The following is a 14,361-nucleotide window of genomic DNA, read 5'->3' on the forward strand; positions in this document are numbered from 1 at the left end:
CCCACAGCTCGTGTTCCCCTGACCTGGAGAAGACGCCTGCCAGGGGGCACGCTCTGCCTCCCACGAGGGTGGGGACAGCTTGAGCCCCCTTCACCCGCCACCTCAGAAAAAAGACATCAAGAAACAGGCCGAGGGTCGTGTGTGTTTTCATGCTTTAATTCAGAGTCGTCTGCTGCAGGTACAACTCTGTCTGAACAAAAGGACGAAGGAGACCAAAGTGAATGCCCCTCCCACCTCCCCCCTTCCCGGGCCCCTGAATTCTGTCAGGGGATGGCCGAGTGTGAGTGTGCACTGTGCCTGGGGTGCACTGTGCCCCCAGGTCAGAGAGGGGATCATGAGGTCACTGGGCAAAGGCCCCTCCGTAGACCTTTGCCCCGGAACCTTGTCCTTTGCCCGCCCCTCCCCAAGGCCGTCAGCCTCCTGTGCTGCAGCCGCTAGCTGAGCACGTGGGGACTGGGAAGGTGTTCAGTGAAGAGCGAAGTCATCCCCTTGGGAGACAGGCAGTAAACTCCGCCCTGGCCAGCTCTGTGTGCGGAGTCCTGGCCCGACTCTGACTCCGGCCTGAGCCTGGACCAGAGGAGCAGCGGGGCCGCTCTGGCCGGGCCCGACAATGAAGAAGCCACTTTCCCTGCTGAGCTCCACGGGGCCAGCGTTTCCAGAAAGTGACTCCTGGAAACACTGTCCCGTAGGACCTGACCATCGCCCTGGCAGAGGCTGGCGAAAGGGGGGCCCACGGATTTCTGCTCCAGAAGCGGAGGGCAGGCGGGAAAGGTCCCAGCCCAACGGGAGGCGGCGTGAAGCAGACACGTGCAGAACGAGCACTCAGCCCCACGTCCTGTGCCCTGCATAGTCAGGGGGGCAGGCCCACCTCCTCCGCCGGCAGCCGCCCAGGGAGCGCGCTGCACCTTTTGCATAGATGCGGACACTGAGCACACACACGCACACACGCAGGGGCCCTGGGGACCACTGACCAACAGGGCCCCCCGGGCTGTCTCAGGGCTGCCCGTAAGCCGCCTCCTCCACTAACACAAAGAAACGCCCGTCCAAGGCCCCACCAGACCCCTCCCTCCCAAGAGCGAGGACCCTCAATGCTGAGAGCAGGACCCCTGGGACCCAGACAGGCTAGTCTCAGGCCAGAGGAGGCACAGAGGGTGACGGCTGGACCCACTCACCTCACCCAGAGGCCTCGGGTCCGAGCCCGGCCAGCCCTTCACCAGTGGCTTCTCCAGCAGCAGACAGTGTTGACTGTGGCCCCAGCCCTGACCACATCCACCAAAACATAAGACACAACAGGAAGGCCACAGACAGCAAGACACAGACAAGAGCAGAGGGGCTCTGCAGCTCCACTCAATCCCAGTGGTGAAAAATATATAGATTTTATGTTGTCAAATAGAGTCATACGTTTATTTCCTCAGCAAAGCTTTGCCTGTTTCTAAGGAGATAATGCGCGGCCTGTGAGTACGCGGCTCAGGAGGCTGGGTCCCGGCCAGTCCCGGCTTGGCTTTGGATTGGGCTTGTCCTGCCCCCAGGCCACGGCCCCGGCGTCCCTGGGCAGCCCTGGCCAGGCCCCAGGAGCTCGGGCTCAGTTCGGCTGGGGTGGGAGGTGCTCCACAAAGGAAGGCTGGCCTGAGGCCCAGACCGAGGAGGGGGAGCTTTGGAGGCACAAAGCGCGTGGCAGAGGGGGCCGCTGCCCCGATGGCTGGGCCGGCTGCCCACTCCCAGTGCATGCAGGCGCTGCCCCCGTGAGGGGAGGGCGCAGAAAGGAAGGGCAGAGCCCGTGAGTCAGGCAGCGGCTTCCGGAGCAGCAGGGGTGGGCAAGCAACCTTGGCAGAGAACCAGTGTGTCCCATAGGCCAGAGGGGTGAGTAGGACACAGGGTCCCACCAACCCCAAGTGTGGGGCCTAACTCTGAAGAGTGGGTGGGACAACCAGATGGGTGTCAGCCCTGAAGGGAAAAAGGACCGGGTTTACTTTGTAAAATAATCTATATATAAAAGGCTAAGTGACCATCCGACCGTCTGACCAGTAGCTATGACGCGCGCTGACCACTGGGGGCAGATGCTCAATGCAGGAGCTGCTGAGCTGCGGTGACTTGGCAGCAGTGGTTCTTGGGTGATGCACCCTGGAACCAGAGAGGAGGGAGCCCGATTCCAGGTTGCATCACCCGAGAACTGCCCTCTTGCAATCCGGGACCCCTCGGGGAATGTCAGAGAGCCAGTTTTGGCCTGATCCCCGCAGGCCAGGCCGAGGGACCCCACCTGCCAGAGGGGCCCCGCTCACTCCGCAGATGCCTTTGAGCCCAGCGCTGCCCCAGGTGTGGCCAGCCGGGGAGGGACCATGGGAGGTTGGCTCCAGGGCGTGTCTGGCCTGTCTCGCCCAGTCCCGCCCCACCAGCCACCTTCTAATTAATTTCCCTTCAATGTGCATGAATCCGTGTACCGGGGCACTAGTAATGGTAATAAAAGGTCAGCAGCGTTTCTGGGGGCCCTGATGTGGTCCTGGGGATGGAGGGAGGACAGTGAGCCTTCCCAGGCTGGGCTTGGGCCGGGAGCAGGGTGTCTGCGGGCCGCCCCCTCGCCCCCCACGAAACACCCAGGGCACCTGCTTTGGCTTGGATGACAACATGGCTTCAGTTCCGTCTTGCCATTCATCCTGCAGTAATTCCCCCTGAGGCACATGAGTCTAAGATCCAGGAACCCTCACCCTAGACAGTAAGCAGCCCCCTTTCAGGAGGTCCGGATACATGAGAACCAAGCCCCCGAGTGAGCACAGTGCAAAGCAGAAGTTGGGCCTGAGGCCCCAGAGAAAGTCGGGGTGCGCTCCAGGGCCGTCACGGCCTTGGCTGTCCACACCAGCTGAGGACTGCTGAGTGCAGCCCGGCCTCCCAGACCACAGGGCCTCATCTCAGGCCGGAGGGGCCCGCGCGGCCAGCCCGCCTCCTCTCCTCGTGCTGGCACTCTGGAGGGGAGCCTTCCTCCCCCAGCACCGAGCCGTCTGGCTTAGCTCTCACAGGAAGAATTATCTGACGCCCAGACGTGTCAGGAGGAAAGTGGACCGTAGGGAAGGTCTGGGGCCGACAGATGCAGAACCCACACTGCCCTCTGCCCCTCTTGCCCATTTCCACCTTTCGCCCAAGTGTGGAGCAGTCTGAGGGGCTGGGGCTCCAGCCGGGCCCGGCAGTTCAGGCTCTGCTCGCAGTCCTGGGTCAGGAGCCTGCACTTTGGGTGGCCGCTGCCTGCACCTGAGGAGATAATACTGGTCCAGACGCCGGGCTGAGGGCAGGGGTGGTGTGGAGTGATCAGGGAGCTGAACAGGATGTGGGGGGTGGAGGATGGGGAGACTGAAGTGGGCAACTGCTGTCCAGCCTCTCCAGCTCAGTACACCAGAGACTTCCTGAGCAGGGGCCGCCCTTGTGAAGGGCTGAGCGGAGGGGCCGGGGTGAGGACTCCCCTGCACTCGGTCCTACAGCGGGCCTCCCTGCCTTTGGTCTCTCTTCCCCTCTCTCCTGTCCAAGCTCCGACGCCCAGCCCCCACACCGTTAACATCCAGAAAACACCACTTCCGAACCCAGAACTAAGTAAGATGATGCCCCACGGGGATGGGCGAGAGGGACGACGGCACCCCGACAATCAGGGGTCAGGCCGCCGAGCCCCTGGCCAGGAAGGCCTCAGAGCTGGGAGCCGCCGGCGGGGCTGGGGCCCGGCTGGCTCAGCGAGCGGCAGCTGATCCTGCGGATGGAGTGCAAGGCCACCGTGCAGCAGCCCCGCAGCAGGGAGCTGATGTTGTAAATGGGCTGGCCCTGGCGCCGCTGGGAGCGGCAGAGCCAGGCCACCGTGGGGACCGCGGGCACCACCACGGCCAGCAGATCGACAATGTAGTGGCGGCTCCAGTAGCTCTTGGGCTCGGCCGCCTCCTCCTCCTCTTCCACGGGGCACGCCACGCTCACCGACAGGCTGGGGTTGGGGTTGGCACCGGGCCGGTGTGGGGTCGGCCCGCGGGTGATGGGCTCCGGGGCCTCAAGCTCATCACCCACCTCATCACCCACCGTCACCACCACCGCTGAGCTGGGGTCTCTGGGCCCTGGGGGGTGGGGGTCCGGCTCCGGGCACCTGCCCCCTGACTCGGGACCCGTCCCGCAGACCTGGGCCTGGGTCACCTTCTCCAGGATGGTGTCTAGGTCAGGCTGGTACTGCAGGGAGTCTGTCTGGATGGCACGCTCCTGCATGCAGCTGGCCTGCACGCCAGCCTCCATCCCGCACAGCAGCTTCTCGTAGGTGCTGCTGGCCGGGCAGCGGGGCCCCAGGCTGAAGGAGCTGGGCAGCGAGGCCTCCTCGGGGCCGCAGTCCACCCCCGACGACAGCAGGCTGCTGGCCTCCAGCACGTCCGTCCGGCTCATGGCGTCATCGTTGGCCGCGAAGCCACTGTCAGCCCCGTCCTCCGTGGAGGAGCCAGGGTGGTCCCCGGGGGGCTGGTCCCCGCAGACGGCCGGGTCGCTCAGCTTGGTGTAGGTGGAGCTGCGGGTGAGGGAGCGGGCGGGGGAGCCGCCCGCTGACTCCCCGGCGCCGTCCTCCTTGGCCGCGCCGTCCTGGGCCACCTCCATGCTGTGCAGCAGCGTCTCCAGCTTCTTGTTCTGGATGTTGATGTCCATGAAGTACTTCTGCAGCCCCTTGTCCTTGTCCATCAGGTTGTTCTTGACCGTGTCGATGACCTGCTTGAGCTGCCTGATCTCCTTGCGGGCCTCCTTCAGGGCCAGCTGGGCTTCCACGCGGCGGCACTCCTCCTCGATCCAGTCCTCCTGCATGCGCGACAGCTGTGTCTTCAGGTCGTCGATCTCCGTGTCCCTGTGGCGGACGAGACCCATGCTCACTGCTGGCCTGGCACCGCCACCAGGGGGACAGGTCAGGAGGGGGCCGTCACACGGACAGACGGCCTGTGCCGCCGGCTCACAGAGCTGAAACCAGGATGTACTCAGTGCTCCTTCCTTCTTACTCCCCAGGGTGAGGGGGTGGCAGAGGGCCAAGCGGTAAAGACAGGAGAGGCCTCCTCCCGGAAGGAGGGGGGCGAGAGGGAGGGGGGAGAAGAAATGGGGCAAGAGACACCTCGGCATCCCACCCCCTCGTTTAAATCCATCACCTGCAGAGCAGAGTAGACGGTAAAGAGTCTCAATTTCAAGGTGCTCCTGCTATAAAAACCCAAGGCATCCTTAAACATCTTAACGTATAACCACAGAAGGAAACCTACGATCTGCTCTATGGGAAGGGATGTGGCCTCCTGTTGGGCCGGCTTTAAATGACCACCTGCAACATGGGGGCTGGAGGCGGGAGGGGAGCTGGTAATTCCACATCTTCCCTCAAGAGGAGGGAGAAGTGGGCAATCAGAGGGGAACGATGAAACAGGGTGGCACTCTTTCATCCGGGGGACATTTCTGTTTTATATCTACTATAAAGAGGAAAGCCAACAACAACAAAAAAGGCAAAAAAGGGCAAAAAAGGCACACAGCTACTCCTGAGGGAAGAGGCAAGTGCCAGGTGAACCCGACAGTCAGCAGACCCTTGTCCAGAAACTCTCGGGCTGTAAGTCCCTGAGCTGACGATGACTTGGGGGGCTTGGGGGAGGGAGGTGAGTTCGACAAAGATGCCATCAAGCCCAGAGCTCACACCAGACGGACCAGAGCCGTGAGAAAGGAGTGAGCCTGGAGCCGGCCTGGGGTCCCTCCTTCAGCACACCCCTCGGTGACACGGCCACAGGCAGCCGCCGGCCGGCGTTTGTGCAAATACAGCCCACAAGCGGCACAACGTCACTTTGGGGTTCTCGATCCCATTAGAATGACAGTCCCAGATCAGGCATCATTTATTTTCAAAGTGGGATCGGAAATGCAGTTCAGGAAGTGGGCCCAGGAATCGCAGCCGCAGGGTGCCCAGGATGCGGCAGCAACAGACTCAGAGTGGCAGCAACAGCGATGCCAGCAGGTATGGGGGTACTTGCCCTTCACTCCTCAGGGTGGGGGCTCATCCCACGGGGACCCTCCTCACTGACATGGAGCCCAGGGAGGAAGAGTGAGTTTGGAAGGCAGCTATGCTCACCACTATACCACCAACGCAACCTAAGAGTGAGTTTGGAAGAAAGAGCTGGGCATGCTCAGCTCTGCGGGCACCTGCCCCCTCTCCTTGGAGCCGGCAGGTTCCCTGGGACTGTGGCTTCCCAGTCTTGCCTGGGGCTTTATCTTTGAACTGGGTCCTGAAGGATAAGTTTGCCAAGAAAGTCAGATGGGGAAAGGCCATCCCAGGAAGTGGGGACACAGCCTCCGAAACCACAGGGGTAAAAGATTACTGAGAGGGAGGCGACCGCTGGAACGGCAGGCAGCAAACTGGATACACAGAGTGCGGAGTGAAGCCGGTGATGAACGGCCACAGGTTCCCGCAAGGGTAGCAGGCGGGGAGCGGCCAGGGGTTAAGGTGTAGGCCTTCCACGGCAGGGCACGCTGCCTGCTCAGAGCCGCAGGCCGGCTCTCGAAGCTGTGAGAGGGGCCGCCTCCCTCCTGAGACCTCTGTGCAGACAGGGCATCGCTGAGGAGCTGCTGGCTAAACCCGGGAGAGCCCTGCCATGGGTGGGAAGTCCGACAAGCCCTCCTGGGAGAAACTGCTCCTGGCCTGCCCCAAGCAGCTTCCTGAGGTCAAAGACAGCAGCTCAGGGGGGACAGGGACCCGCAGGGGCTCTGGAAATGAGCTCCCCAAGCCGCTCCCTCCTCCCAGCGATGCCCAGGGCCCTGGTGCCTCGGAGTGCGGAGCGTGCCCCCCGGGCTGCCAAGGGCTGCCCCTGGCCACCTGCTCACCGGTCCTGGAGCCGGTCCTGCGTGTCCTTCAGCCTGGCCCTCAGGTGCCGGATGCACACCTCCTTCTGCTGCAGCGGCGTCAGGTACTGCTCCGGGGTGGGCGGCTTGATGCCATGGTTGTCGCTGCACAGCATGTACTTCATGGAGCGCCTGCAAGGGGGCGCTCGTCAAACAGGAGGGACGGAGAGCAGAGCCAGGGGTAGGCCCATGCCTCCAGGGAGCAAGAGGATGCCAGCCCCACCACCCAGGTCCATGGCCACCAGGACTCCAGGCCAGGCCTCCCGGACAGGCCCCCGTGGGCCCCAGGCCCCGTGGGCCCCTCTTCTGGAAGGTGGGCTTTATCAGAGCTCTTCTGAGTGAAAAGCACAGCGTCAGGTGGGGAGCCCCGGCTCCACCAGTTGGGGGTGGGGAGACATACTGTAGGACATACTGACACCACCTCCATCAGTCCAATCCCAGAGAGCTCAGGCGCCCAGTCTCCCAACCCGAGAACGAGGCTGGGGCTGGAGGCTCTCTCTCCTCGAATCCGCACACACACTCACTGGGCGTGCACATCGGAGCACACGGACTCCCAGTCCATTTGCGCCTACATGTCCACAGACATGAGTACACACCCATGCCCACGCATCCCCACCCTCTCTGTGGGCACAGGCACATGTGAGGACGCCATGCATGGATTCATACAAGTGCACGCCCCCCTTTTCTCTGGGGCACATGTGAACACACGTGTGGACACGGCTGGCTCTGACCCGATGTACCCGAGGTGGCAGTGGCTGGCTGTGCACTGCTCCGGAGGCCACATGCTCCCAGCACGAGGTGGCACAGGCGTGTGTATGGTGGGTGCACCCTGGTCCCACCCATGTAGAGGAGGGAGGGCCAAGGCTTTCACCCTGAGCAGCTTCCCAAGAGGGTACCCCAATTCCACCAACAGAGCCTGGCCCGGCCTCCTCGGCTCCCAGCTTCCTGCCTGCTGGTGGTTCTGTTCATGAATCCCTCCTCCCCCCTTGGGTCTTGGCTGAACACCCTGGGCAGGTTTTTCAAACAACTTGGCAGGGGACTTGCTGCCCCCCAACTCAGCTCCTTTGGGGCTGGGGGCTCCAGGTCTAGGGAGGGACGATGGCATGTGAGGGGCCTGGAAAAGCAGGCCGGGGAGGCCACTGCTGCAGCACCAAGTCGCTCCTGTTTTCTGTGACGAGGGGCAGAGGTGGCGTGGGGTGGAGCTCAGGGTGCCTCTCTGGTGGCGCAAGAAATCTCTTTCCAAAAGACAAGCAAGCCAGCAGAGTCCTGCGGCCCCACACACTGGCCCTGTGGGCTCCTGGACCCTGCAAGGACTGCTGGGGAAGCTCTGTGGCGAGTGAAAGGTCTCCTCCCCATGCCTGGAGGAGGGGAACCAGGGTGAGTTACCCTAGTAAGTGCTGAGGCTGAGAGAGGAAGCAACTCTTTTAACCTTTCCATTTGCTTTCATGAGTGTTTCCCCAATATAACATTTAACACTCGCACATTTTAGTCACTAGCTCTATCTTTGTGGGAAAACATTTATACACAGGGAGACTGTACTATAATCCAAGCCTCTCCGCTCTTCCCTCGGAGAGCCCAGCGATCGTAGGGAGGCCACCCCTCGGGCCCTGCTCGCCCGCAGCAGGCTCTCCGAGGGCAGCAGGCTCTCCCAGGGCAGCAGGCTCTCCGAGGGCAGCAGGCTCTCTGCGGGCGAGAGGACACTTCCCCGGCAGAGGTCAGCCTCCGGGCTGGGACCGCCCCGGGGCTGCAGGTATGACATGCATTACAAATATCTGCTACTGAAAGGAAAAATACTAAAGTTGTCAATTATGAACTTTTAAAAATGTAAGTGGCCTGGCTGGTTTTGCTCAGAGGTTGAGCATCACCATGAACTAGGAGGTCACGGTTTGATTCCCAGTCAGGGCACACGCTCGGGATGCAGACTCGATCTACCGTAGGGGGCATGCAGGAGGCATCCAATCAATGATTCTCATCATTGATGTTTCTATCTCTCTCTCTCCCTCTCCCTTCCTCTCTGAAATCAAGCCTATATAATAAAAGAGAAACATGAAGATTAACCATCACTCCGCCACTCCGCTACACCCACCAGCCAATCAGAGTGACTATGCAAATTAAACCAACAAAGATGGCGGTTAATTTGCATATGCAGGCACAGAGCGAAGACTGAAGACGGCTGCGGCCAAAGAGCTGGAGTGAGCAGGAAGTTGGGTTGCTCCCGGTGACGGAGGAAGCCAAGCTTCCCGCTGGCCCTGGACTCCGCTCAGGAGGGGCTGGGGGCCTGGGGGCCTGGGTCACTGGGGGCGACCCAGGCTTCCATCCAGCCCTGGCTTCTGCTCAAGGAGCTGGGGAAAAAAAAAAGGAGGGGCTGGGAGCAACCGGAGCAGAGAAGCCAAGCCTTGCTGCTGTGGCCGGACCAAAGGCCTGGGTCCTGGATGCCAGAGGAAAACTGGTGCTGGCAGCCAGGTGAAGGAAGGCCTATTGCATGAATCTTTGTGCAATGGGCCACTAGTACAAAGATATTTTAAAAAATAGTTATTAATCAGAACTGTATCTAGGCTGGCTGGTGTGGCTCAGAGGTTGAGAGTTGACCTATGAACCAGGAGGTCATGGATTAATTCCTGGTCAGGGCACATGCCCAGGTTGTGGGTTCAATCCCCAGTAGGGGGCATGCAGGAGGCAGCTGATCAATGATTCTCTCTCATCAATACTAATAAAAGGGTAATATGCTAATTAGATTGGACATTCCGGACGTCCTTCCAGACAAAGCCATGGTGGCAGGGGCCGAGGCAGGGGAGAGCAGTTAGGGGTGATCAGGTAGGCAGGGGAGCAGTTAGGGGCGATCAGGCAGGCAGGCAGGTGAGTGGTTAGAAGTAAGCAGTCCCGGATTGCAAGAGGGATGTCCGACTGCCGGTTTAGGGATTGGGCCTAAACCGGCAGTTGGACATCCCCCGAGGGGTCCTGGATTGGAGAGGGTGTAGGCCGGGCTGAGGGACCACCCCCTGCATGCACGAATTTTGTGCACCGGGCCTCTAGTCATTGATGTTTCTATCCCTCTCTCCCTCTCCCTTCCTCTCTCTGAAGATGGATGCATACACTTTAAAATGTAAGTGTACGCATCCGTCTTCCTCATGCCCTGTGTTCTGGAGTGTGGTTACAAACGGAATGCTGGGGCATGGGTCCTGCACACGTGTGTCAACCCATCACTCGTGTGTCATGCTGGACAACACTGAGAACTGTTGCCTCAGCACAACCCGAACATCACTTCACACAAATGACACGCTCTCCACTGGACGGGCAGACGAGTCCTCCCCGCGGGTGTGTTGGCCACAGGGCTGCAGGCCGTCTTCCGGCCACGACTCTCACGGAGGACCAAAGCCCCACCGACGGCCGTTACCAGTGTCGGATGGAGATGGGAAGTGACCAAACCCCAAGTCCACAGTCTTCTGCCTCCCCCAGCATTTCAACGCTGGGGACAGGCTTGTGCCATCGTCCCAGCTCGAACCCCTGGTCTTTGAGGACCCACGGCTCCCCTTGCCCTGCCTCCCAGCCCGATCCTACTTCTCAGGTCTCTGCTCGCCTTTCCTGAGGGCACAACTCAGCCTTTCTCCCCCACTTTGCTTTCCAGGCCTGCTTACCTCTGCCACCCTCATGGTGCCCCCCAGGAAAGCAAGCGGCAGAAGCTGGGAGGTGCCCTCCAACGCTGTGCCCGGGAGCACACAGCTCTGTCTGACCTGGGCCCGCACATCACCCAGCTCTACAGGGAGGCGCACACAGGATTCCCGGGGAGGGGTCCCCGTCAGGAAACATGAGCCGGGGGCCGGGGGGTGGGGCTTTGGGCTTTTCCCGTTTTCCTTCCTGGGCATCAGCCCGCTGCCTGGAGGTGTGGGAGCCACATGTGATGAGGACAAGAGCTACACACCGAGGAGGGTGAGCAGGAAGGCAGGAGGCGGCCTCTGACATGCAGAGAGCTGCCGCCTGTGGCGCCTGGTCCTGAAAGCATCCCTTCTTGTGGGCCTAGGACACTGTCTTTGGAGACTCACAGCTGGACATATCACACCCATTTCACAGACATAAGAACTGAGGCTCAGAGAGGACGTGACCTGCTTGGGGTCGGACAGCCAGGGAGTGTGGGGGTGTTAGGACACCCACGCCCTGCCCCTCAGGGTACCCAGGCTCCCAGGCAGCTGGGCCAGGCCAGGCTGGAGGGGAGGTCGTTACCTGGGCGTGGGGCTTCCATCGCTGCCCTTGCAGGAGCCCGAGGTGCTGCTGCCGCTGAGAGAGGAGGTGCCGTAGGCGTCCCGCATGCTCACGGGCGGAGAGGTGCGCCTGGAGGCGGGAAGAAGGGGCAGGTGCTCGTTCTGGCTGGTGGGCAGCTGCGGACACTGGGCGAGCACTGCCAGGCCGCTGCGGCCCAAAGCGCCCCCACTTCGGGGTCACCGCCGGGAGAGAAGCAGAGGAGAATCAGGGATGCACAGACAGGGTGACAGAACAGACAGTGCAAATCAAGATGGAAAACCAGAAGGAGGCCGGTCCTCCTGACTCCCCAGGGCAGGAATGGAGGCTGGACAGGGCTGCAGGCCAACGGGGGGGCGGGGGGCGGGGAATGTGCCCTTAAAGGGTCCCCCAAGCCCAGAGGAGGAGGTCCTGCACGGACCGAGAAGAATGGGGCAGGCGGGAGGAGACAGGAGGGAGCTGCGTGGAGGACGGGGGGACATCCCTCTAACGGTGAAGGTCAAACAGCACTGATGGGGGCAGGAACCCCATGGCGTGTGCCTTCAGGGAACTTTACACCCAACGCGCCAGGCGAGCCCTAAGCAGTTCCAGGAGGAGCGAGTGTCAGCAGCCCATTTTAGAGAAGCAAAAACGGCAAGGGGGTGGCAGAGTGGGGACACCCCTCCCATCCTCTGAGGCCAAGGTCTGGGTCAGGGGCAGACTCACCTGCGGGATCCAGCAGAGGCCCGTCTACTGCCCTGCAGGGACATGGCCATGAGGCTGCGGGTCCGGGTGAGGGGTGGGATGGGTGGTGTCCCCGGGGCTGAGGAGAGAGGGCGCATTGGGGGGGCCGCGGCGAGGGCCGGGCCGGGCCACGTCATCCTCTCGCTGGGGCCGCTGCCCAGCATGGCTTCTCCTTTCACCCTTCAGCAGGGCACCCAGGACGGAGCGAGGGCCTGGCAGGCCAGGCTCTGGCCGCAGCTGGCTCCGGGCACCCGACTTAAAATGACTGGCAGAGCCTCAGGGCAGCCAGAGATCATCAGTCCAACCCCGTGCTCTCCAGATGGGCCACCGTGGGCACGGAGCAGAGGCCTCGCCCAAGGTCACACAGGCATCGGCAGCGCCGCCCGACCCCCAGCAGCACCGAGTCCTCTATGCTACACGCCAGCCCCCTGGGTCCCTGACACTCAGACCCCACCCTCGGCGGGGGCTGCAGGCTGGAGGCTCCCGGAGCAGGACCAGGACCCCCAAATTACGCTGGGCTAGTCTCGGCGTCACCTTCCCAGAGTGCCCGCTGGTGTGTGGCTCGGGGCTTCCCGTCTACAGGGGAGACAAGACAGACCAACAGACCAGCACACGTGTAGAAAGACATATGGATACACACGGTCATGAAAAGGCACCATGCCCGACATTCCATGTGAACATGCTCGGGGACCTGCGCACGGTGCAGGACATGCAGCGGCCTCCCGCACACGTGCTGCACACATGCCCGCACCCATGCAGGAGCGCGTGCTGAGCCTGCCATGCACAGGAGCTCAGGTGCAGGCTCGGAGCAGGTGAGGGCTGGGCGGTGGGAGCAGAAGCCCCCCTGGGGTGTCTCAGGGGCTGGGCCCAGCAGAAAGTGACTGTGCCTGCAGAGGCCCACCCTTGGGTAGGGGGACGCAGGCCCCTGGCTCCGGCCTAGGAGTCACTAGGCCCCTCTCCTGGGACCCTACAGGGGTTTAGGGAGGGGAGGCCCCAGGCCAGGCGGGGTGTGAGCTGCTGTGGGGAGGTGGCTGCCTGGACACCAGCCCAGGGCTCCTGGCGTCCAAGGTGGAGGGCCTGGGCCCTTGCAGCCAACATGCGAGTCCTGTGCCGGCTCCAGAGACCCGTCCCCTTCTTCCACGCTCAGGGCAGTGGCGGGGTCACAGGAGACTCGCCGAGGACGCTGGGCCCCAGACCTGCCCCCATGCTGGGAAACAAGCATTCACCAAGCCCCGCTCCTCGTCTCAGACCCCAGGCCGAGCATGTTACGTACATTCCGCCATCGACGCCTCCCAACAACCCTAAGAGGAAGTGCTGTGGTTAGTCCCTTTACAGGTGAGGAGTCCCGAGGGAAGGCACGGGCCCAAGTCACACCCAGTGGTGGCTGGGCCAACACCAGGCGCTCAGGGGCTGGACCTCAAACCCTGGAGTCCCCGGGCCAGGGCACCACCCCTTCCCGCGTCAGGGCCCCCGGGGAGCCTGGCCATCCTGGCCGGCGGAGGGGCTGCCTCCTGAGCAGACAAAGGCGCTCCTCAGTGGCCTGTTTCCTGGCTGTGACACAGATGCGGCCTGTCCCCTGGACGGCCAGACACAGCCAGCATTGTCCGCACGAGGTGTCAGGTGCCGGCGCAGGAGCCTCCGACACCAGGCCTGTCACCTGAGCTGCTCGCCCTTGGTTGGTGACGCGGCCCACCCATCACGCCCCGTCACCCAGGCAGGGCCTTCTGGGACCGCAGGGCCGGGCCTGGGGGAGGAACCACGGGACAGGGGCTGGGGCAACAACGGCGCCCCACGCTTGTCAGGAAGCCGCCAATGGCCGCCTGCTGCCTGCCTCCGAGCACAGGAGGGCTGGGCCGGTTGCAGCTGGGCGGGGCTGGGGCTGATGGTCCTTCCTCGTTGGGGGGGGGGGGGGGAGCAAGGCTTCTGGGATCACCTGCCGGGGACTGGGGTCTGAACCCCGTGTGGCCAAGTGACTGTGCAGAGTGCGTTTGTGTGCCAAGCCCATGTCTTCAGATATCAACCTTCCAGGCAAGCAGGGTTTGTGATCACATTTTGGCCAAGGCCACACGGCTGCAGGTCTGAGAGACCCTGGTTGCTAGTTCCCGCCAGCTGGCTTCACCGGCATCGTCCCCATCCCCGCCTCCCTCTGCTTTTGGGAGGAGGCAAAGCGGAGGCTGTGGCTCCAGGAGGACCTCTCAGCAGAGGCAGGACTCAGATCTGAGCATGCGCCGCGCTCCTCCAGGCCGGCTGGGATGCGTGTTGCTAAGTAGCTTGGGTGGGAAAGGCCAAGTGGAATTCTAGTCCCAGGTCCTGGGAGGCAGGCAGATGCCTGGCCTGCCTGGGAGCTGCGTGTGGCCTCGGTACAATGAGGGCCTTGTCCCAGCTGTCCCTCCCCAACCTTGCTTGGCAACCCCACGCCTCCCCCTCTTGAGCTCCTTCCTTCCTTTCTGACAGGAGGGTGGGAGAGGGGGGTGGCGGGGTGGGAAGGGGACTGCGTTTGTACCTGGATAAAGCCCACAGTCTCCTGGGAGGCCAGGGCCAGCCACTCATCCCGGG

The 14,361-nt window shown here is 62.5% G+C and overlaps 1 protein-coding gene across 1 annotated transcript; it reads right to left on the bottom strand.

The window, feature by feature from the left end:
- Positions 1 to 140: 140 nt before the first annotated feature.
- On the bottom strand, positions 141 to 11,969 carry SNPH (syntaphilin; the record flags this gene model as incomplete). Its single annotated transcript, XM_081096845.1, has 4 exons — positions 141 to 4,840; positions 6,832 to 6,981; positions 11,068 to 11,274; positions 11,788 to 11,969. 4 exons carry the CDS (start codon positions 11,967 to 11,969, stop codon positions 3,667 to 3,669), a joined length of 1,713 nt encoding a protein of 570 aa, XP_080952971.1. The 3' UTR covers positions 141 to 3,666.
- Between the last annotated feature and the right edge of the window lie 2,392 nt (positions 11,970 to 14,361).

The sequence above is a fragment of the Myotis nattereri genome, assembly GCF_964212035.1.
Source record: "Myotis nattereri genome assembly, chromosome: 8".
NCBI lineage: Eukaryota > Metazoa > Chordata > Mammalia > Chiroptera > Vespertilionidae > Myotis > Myotis nattereri.